Here is a 7,638-nt window from a genome sequence, read left to right as displayed (position 1 = left end):
CCATGTGTGTCCTCCTGCTCCACTTAATCCATTTTGTCTTGGACAGTGGACATAAGAAAAAAATAAGAACAGTAATAAACAAGTGAAGAACAAATGTATAGTGTATGTGTTTTTTTGGCAAAAAACAAAAAAAAATTACAATCCCAAAATATAACAATATCTGTTTCAAAACACAAATCTTGCAACACAAATTCATAAATGCAACTTCTCAATAATATTTTCTTTTATATATGTATTTATTTAGCATCATGACTTTTGAATGAAAATCATTTTCTCCAAATTTCACATCTAGGTCTTACTCCTTTGTTTTTCCAGTCATGTTTAATGAATTCTATTTCCATAAGAAATTTTAATGACAAACAACAGTGAATAGATCTTTCTTCAGAATGTATTTATGGATTACAAGACTAGAACTCAATGAGGGACTTAATATATTTCGCAATGATAATCGTTGTCTTCAGTCTGCATTCAACTCTGGATTAAAAATGTAGACTTACTTCATACTGAATGATTCCATACAAAGTTTACAGTGATATAGTTCTATGTCCAGTCTATACTCATTTAGCAACTATTTCAAGTTTATAATTTACAAATAAGGATTTCCAAAATATTTTTGTGTGAAAATAATTCTCAAACAAGACACATTAGTAGACTACAAGATCATAATTCCAAGATCCAAATGATTTCCAACATATTTCAATTTGATAAAAGTTCTCACATGTGTGTATGTTGTTGGAGTGGAAGTTTACTTTTACAAAAGAGTTTCTCACACTTTACAGATATGAGACTTCTCTCCAATATGTATTCTGTTGTGCCTTGTTAAAATAATTCATGAAATAAAGTTTTCCACAATTGTAGAGGTTTCTACCATTGTGATAACATTTGAGGATTCTGACAGTCTTTCTCCAGTGTGTATCCTTTTGTGTCTTGTTAAATCTCTATTATTGGCAAAAGATTTCTCACATATTTTACATTGATAGGGCTTTTCTCCTGTGTGTATTCTTTTGTGTTTTGTTAAATCACCGTGAGACACAAAAGATTTCTCACATAATTCACACTGATAAGGTTTCTCTCCAGTATGACTACGTATGTGGATAACAAGACTTGAATGCTGAGTGAAAGACTTCCCACATATTTCACAGTAACATGATTTTTCTCCTGTGTGGATTTTACTGTGTCTTGTTAAATCCCCATTATCTACAAAAGCTTTCCCACATATATCACAGCCATATGGTTTTTCCCCGGTGTGACTACGTATATGGATCAAAAGTTTAGAATTTTCAATGAAAGCTTTCCCACATATTTCACAATGATATGGTTTTTCTCCTGTGTGAATTCTTTTGTGTCTGTTTAAATCACTGTTTGAAACAAAAGATTTTTCACATATCTCACAGCGATATGGTTTTTCTCCAGTGTGTCTCCGTTTGTGAACTACAAGACTAGAATTAACAGAGAAAGACTTCCCACATATTTCACAGTGAAACAGTTTTTCTCCAGTGTGACTACGCATGTGGATAACAAGACTCAAATTATCAGTAAAAGATTTCCCACATATGTCACAGTCAAACAGTTTTTCTCCTATGTGTATTTTCTTGTGTCTGTTTAAATCATTAATATTGATAAAATATTTCCCACATATTTCACAGTGATACAATTTTTCTCCAGTGTGACCACGTTTGTGAAGAACAAGATTCGAGTTTTCAATGAAGGATTTCCCACATAATTCACAGAGAAATGAACTCTCTCCAGTGTGTATTTTTTTGTGTCTGGTTAAATTACTATCAGAGACAAATGATTTCCCACATATATCGCAACTATACGGCTTTTCTCCAGTGTGACTACGTATGTGGATAACAAGATCAGAATTATTAATGAAAGATTTCCCACAGATTTCACAATGATAGGGTTTTTCTCCAGTGTGTGTTTTTTGGTGTTTTATTAAAACACTGTTAGATATAAAAGATTTGCCACGTATATCACAATGGTAAGGGTTTTCTCTATCATGTATTTCTTTGTGAGTGAACACTTCATGTTCTGAAAAGATCGTTTTCTTACAAATCTCACAGCAATATTCAGGAATATTTCTGTTTACTAATGTTTTTTTATTAAATGCTTCACTTGCTAAAGGTTTCTCACCACTGAATGTTTGTGTTATTGAGTCTACATTGTTAAAGACAGTTACGTTAGAAGTGTCCAACTCAATGTTTTCCATATTAATTCTTGAGGAATTCTAAAAACTGAGAAATGTCTGTAACTATAATATATTATGGCTCAGTTTAATGTCTTGGATACCATGGTCCTCCATCTACATGTATGAAACATATTCAATGTAAATATACTGTTTACTTACCACTAGAATATTTGTTACTAACTGGGTCTTCTCCCAGTAACTCACATATTGTTGTAGACAAAACACTTCTATTTCTAGGTTATTAAATGTGGATATGGTTAATGTATGCTATACAAGCTAGACATAGAGAGTTCATGACTAGTAGCAGACTTTCTGGTGGAATCTGTGTCCTTCTACAAGTTGTAATGGTTCACTATGAGCACAACTGTAAAGTGAGAAAAGATATGACAGTATAAGACAAAGAAAATATGAGGTATGTATGTATATATATATATATATATACAAATTACGTCATGTGTAAACACACAGAGCTGTGGCATAGGTGCTCATGTCAATATTTGCATATATGTTTGTATATTGCTAACATCAGTTGAATCTGAGAAACTTACTTTTCATTTCATAATTAGTCCAACCAAGTACGTCTAACTTTCACTGTGTTTAGTATTAATAATACTAATAAATAATCCTAACATTAAGATTACATAATTGTTTCTAACATTTAAATAATTGTCTCAAACATTAAATAATTTTTCTAAAATAACTATTAATGATGATTGTTTGTGGGAAGCAATAACAGATTAAGTTTTAGAAATACCTGACCATTTGTGAGAACATCTTGCTTACTACCAAGTGAATGTATGACTCTCTTTTTCCTTTCAGATGCAGAAGGCAGACAAAAAAAAAACTAGATGATTCCTCTCCCTTCCTGTCAGGACAGTCACTATAAACATCAGTGCAATGAAAGCAATCATACACAAGAGCATCTATTTTGGCACAGTACACCACCTCCACCCAAGCAACAACAAATTATCTGAAAATGTGTGAATCCAAGGGAAGAGAGAAAAGGAAAAAGGAAGTTGAACTATTGGTGACTAAACTGGTAATCTCACAAAGTCTGCTCAGTGAGTCTTAATGAAACCACTGATTACAAGAAGTCAAATTTATCTCAAGAGTAGGAAACCCTCTTTAGATATGTTTGGCAACCTTTATAGTAATGGTGTCTTAAGAAATCAACAAGATAAAAATAAAATGTTATCTAAGAAGTGAATCAAGGAAGTGAAGGTTCTGGAAATGGATGCCAGACATTTGGATGGATATGGGAGTATTTTAACTAAGTGAACAACAGCTAACAAACCAAGTATTGTGTACCAGGTATGGAAAATACATCTCTGACTTAGAAACTGAAGAAACACAAAGCAAGATCAGCCAAGAATTACAAGAACCAACGTATCAAAACCAGATGGATAACACTAACTGCTCAGAGAATCAGAAGAATGTAACCATAGTAGCCAGTCAAGAGAATATGATACTAGTATTTGAAACAACTGCAACAAGTAGCATACCTATTACTTTTATTTCAAGGACAAGAGGCATGCTGTGGATAACCCTGAAGATTAACTAGAGGTCTTTGCAAACACTGAAGAAGCCAGGGTTTCTTGAGTCAGTTAATTTAAGGTCAGTGTATCAAATGATGGTTAAGGGAAAAACAACAAAAGTAAACAGTATGATTGATAAGATTATCTGTGAAAATATTAAAGATACCAACACAGATATTAGCAGGTGCTAACAAAGTTGCACAATTGTTCGGGGGAAAAGGAAAGGTAAAAGAACAGCAGGTACCCTGATGGAAAAGGTAGGTACTAATGAAGATTAGTGGCCTCAGGAAAGACATAAGTAAACTGGATCAGTAGAACCAAGGTAAATAAGAAAAAACAGATAAGAGGAAATGTATTACATAAGGAAAATGGAATTGGTACTGTGATTTAAGAATTAAGCACCAGATAAAGTCAAAAGCTGCCAAGATCAGAAAATATGAAAGAAAGCACTTATATGCAAAATATTTTTTTCAATCAAACTTGAAGCATTGGTTTGATATACTATAAGGAAAAGAGATAAACGATATCTTAAGATGAAATGCTGAAGAAAGCAAGTTATGCGGGGAAGAAATTTGGAGAAAATACCAAATACAATTATAAAGTAGATAAAGCAAATGGAAAAGTATGCTGAAAATGTTGAGGTACTGATAAAGATGTTGTGAAGATAAAAACAAATATTTGAAAGTAATTAAGAAAGGTAGAGAAAAGGAAAGCTACTGAGTCAGATCTCATCCATGATTACCAGCTGAAAGGGTTTACAAATATCCATGAAACCAAAGCAATACTATTAAAAGAATATATGTCAAAAGGATAATATCTTTGTGATTAACCTGATATTGAAAGACAAACTGAAATGAAATGTTGTTTCAAATTACCAGCCAATTATGATTCTACCAATTATATAGAAACTCCTAAGAGGGATAATAGCATCTATGTAAGAAACACCAAACGTCTGATGAACAGAAAGTCAGTTCAAAGTAGAGTAGGGGAATGAAGGATTTATTATGTACAAAATGGTCTTGAACAATTGCAGAAAGAAATAGACAAATTGCAGTATCACATGATTTGATCATAGGAATGCATATGACCTAGTCCCACAGTCATGGATGAAGCAGTGCCTAGAATTGTTTTGGATTTTTAAAAAATGGTTTGGCACCTGTTAGAAAATGTAATGCAACATTGAAGAATAGAATCAATATCAAGAAGGGACAGATTAATAGAACTAAAGATTAGAAGAGGAATCTTTCATTGAGACAGCCCCACCCTCTATTGTTTGTTCCATTGTGACACCAGCATAGGAGGGTGGGGCGCTTTGTATATTGTATGTGCAGCGAGTACTCAGTAACCTAAAATGTGTCCTTTCACTCAGGTAATGTGATCGAGGAGTGGGTGGAGAGACAGTGGAAGACCACAATAATTAGGTACAAAGGGTAAAAAGAGGATGGAAGAGACAGAGTTACTGGGGTGAAGCCAGGAGGGGAGTGATGGTCAATAACAGAGGTGGATAAAGCAAGAGTAGGTAATGGTTGAATACTGAAGTCGTCCAAATGAGAGAGGAGTGTGTGATAGCAAGCAGTACAGACAAGGTGAAGAAGAGTGTATTGAGTACAGCTAGTTTGATACAGTCCCTAAAGCATAGGTGAAATGAATGGAAAGGGGAGTACAACAGAGATATGAGGATGGTGGTAGGAGTACCATTTGTCTTTTGTGAGCATTCCAGTTGACAAGATAAGATATTAGAGGCTATAAGTGTTGGGGAGATGAAGGAGATACAGTGATGGGGCATGGGGATATGGGGGAAGGCCACCATTTGTCATTTTTAGTGAGCAACACAGACAGTAAGATTATAAGAGCTGAGAGATAGACAGATCAGTTGATGAAGGAGAGAAGGTAGTCAACAGGTAGATAATACAAGGGTTGGATCAAGGATACAAAAGATGGCATCAAATGTAGGCTTGGCAGGACACATATATATATATATATATATATATCAGGATTCTACAAACAAATGGCCCAACTTGATATGTAGAAAAGATGTAGGCAGGAATTCCAGATAGTGTATCCAGTGCAAACTATCAACACACAAGAGGTGAAGTGGAATCACAGGAAGGTTAACAGAGAAAGTAGTGCTTGTATGTAGAAGATGAGCAATAAATACCAAGGACACACGGGAAATAGATTTTCTTGAATACTCTGGAGGTAACAGATAGTTTCAGTCACCTAGGTGACTTAATTAGTAGTGGAGGAGGATTAGCTGTAAGTATAGAATAAGAAGAGGATAGCAAAAGTTGAGAGAGTTATTACTTATATTGGTGAAAAAAAAACTCTCGCAGATTGTATGATGGTTTGTGCACCCTACATTGATCAGATCAAAAATTTGCAAGAGTGATTTTTTTTTATTACACATACTTCTCAAATTTATTGCTGAGCACCTGTAGCAAACTTTATCTATAGCTCTAAAGTATTCCTCACCACAATTTTGCATACAGGAAGCAATCCATGAAATCTGGACTATTTTGTGTTTATTCTTTTCCGTCCGGAATCACTCACCAATCTGAACCAGTGATATATTTGGTTGAAATCTCTGTTTGGGAACGCATGTAAATTGATAGTCACTATCACTATTAATAAGATAAATTTTCAAAAAATTTTAAATCGTAAGTTTATATCAATGTATTGTTTACACTTACTATAAAAGTAGTCTTCCCTATCCCTGATGGGCTTCCCATCAGTAACTGTCATAGTTGCTGGTGGTTTCCAAGATCTCTAGCTTTCAGTATATTTTTTTTCTAGTGACCAACCACAAATTGTGTTCTGTAATTGTTTAATTCATGGATTTTCTGTTTCAAGATATGAAATTCTCTTGATCACTGTAAATCTCACCTATGATCCTAGTAGTGGTCCAACATCGGCCATAAAACTCTCTTAACTGTATTTCAGGAGCGGAAAGATTTAGCTGCTATTTCTAGACGATATAGCAACCACTTCTTTTCAGCTTTTAAGAACCAGTATCAAACAATGGAACATACGTTGTGTTATTTCCTTCTTTCTTATAACCGTTTCAAAGTTATGTCAATAATTTATTTACTTCCATTTTTCTTTAAGAAACAAACGGTAGGCGGTAACTAGATTTATATTACCTGTTGGCAGAGATAAAAGGAAGAGTAACAAAAGTCACATGTGAAACAAAGTAAATCAGTTATTTGTAATGTGAAGTGTCCATTGTTGAATGTTTTCAAACTTTAATACTTACGGAAATATTTTATAAATGAGTTATAACTGTAAATGGGAACATAAATCAACAATCGTTATTCAAAGCGGAAACCAAAAGTATGCGCATGCGTAATTATTAGAAGAAACATAACTCTTGTTACATCCCCTAGCTTTCAATATTTAGTTTTTCGCAACATTGTAACTAATGCAATTTGTTTAACTTCATTGCCCCTCAAACATAACCTAATGCAAACAAAGCCTTGCATACACAGCAGCATTTAAATGAACACCGACAGTTTATTGTTAGTTAAGATGTTTTACTGCTAACTCTTTCAGTGCATGTGACTGCTTAGGATTCATTCTGAAATAACGTCATTCAATATATTTATAATCACCTTGCTTTGAGCCCGCAGCACCTAATGAAGTCGTAAGAGTGCCGTCGTGACACATGGCGTGTTTTCAGCATTTTAAAAGTTGGCAGAGTCCATCCTACTACAGATCTGACTATAGCTAAATAAAGAGACAAAGATGAATCACCTCTGTACAGAAATGGTACAAGGAACAAATAAAACGAATATATATTTTATCAATGGAGCTAATGGAAAATGTCAAAATTGGCGAGTACTTTAGCGACGCCAAAATATAACTGCAATTTTATTTTTCAAATCATGGTAAAATTGGGGCTAAAATTCTGGGAAT

General features: G+C 33.9%; 1 protein-coding gene across 2 annotated transcripts; it reads right to left on the bottom strand.

Moving 5' to 3' along the window:
* Positions 1-48: 48 nt before the first annotated feature.
* LOC106871813 (zinc finger protein OZF) lies at positions 49-7,062 on the bottom strand. Of its 2 annotated transcripts, none has more exons than XM_014918461.2 (2): positions 6,980-7,062; positions 49-2,555 (listed from the first exon to the last, which is right to left on the bottom strand). In XM_014918461.2, exon 2 carries the CDS (start codon positions 2,210-2,212, stop codon positions 830-832), a length of 1,383 nt encoding a protein of 460 aa, XP_014773947.1. In that variant the 5' UTR covers positions 2,213-2,555; positions 6,980-7,062; the 3' UTR covers positions 49-829. The 2 variants fall into 2 exon arrangements, with proteins under 2 accessions (XP_014773947.1, XP_014773948.1); XM_014918462.2 differs by lacking the exon at positions 6,980-7,062 and adding an exon at positions 6,417-6,973.
* Positions 7,063-7,638: the final 576 nt, after the last annotated feature.

The sequence above is a fragment of the Octopus bimaculoides genome, chromosome 8 (genome assembly GCF_001194135.2).
Source record: "Octopus bimaculoides isolate UCB-OBI-ISO-001 chromosome 8, ASM119413v2, whole genome shotgun sequence".
NCBI classification, from domain to species: Eukaryota; Metazoa; Mollusca; class Cephalopoda; order Octopoda; family Octopodidae; genus Octopus; species Octopus bimaculoides.
The sequence above is the reverse complement of the archived record's forward strand: the minus strand, read 5'-3'. Positions and strand labels throughout refer to the sequence as shown.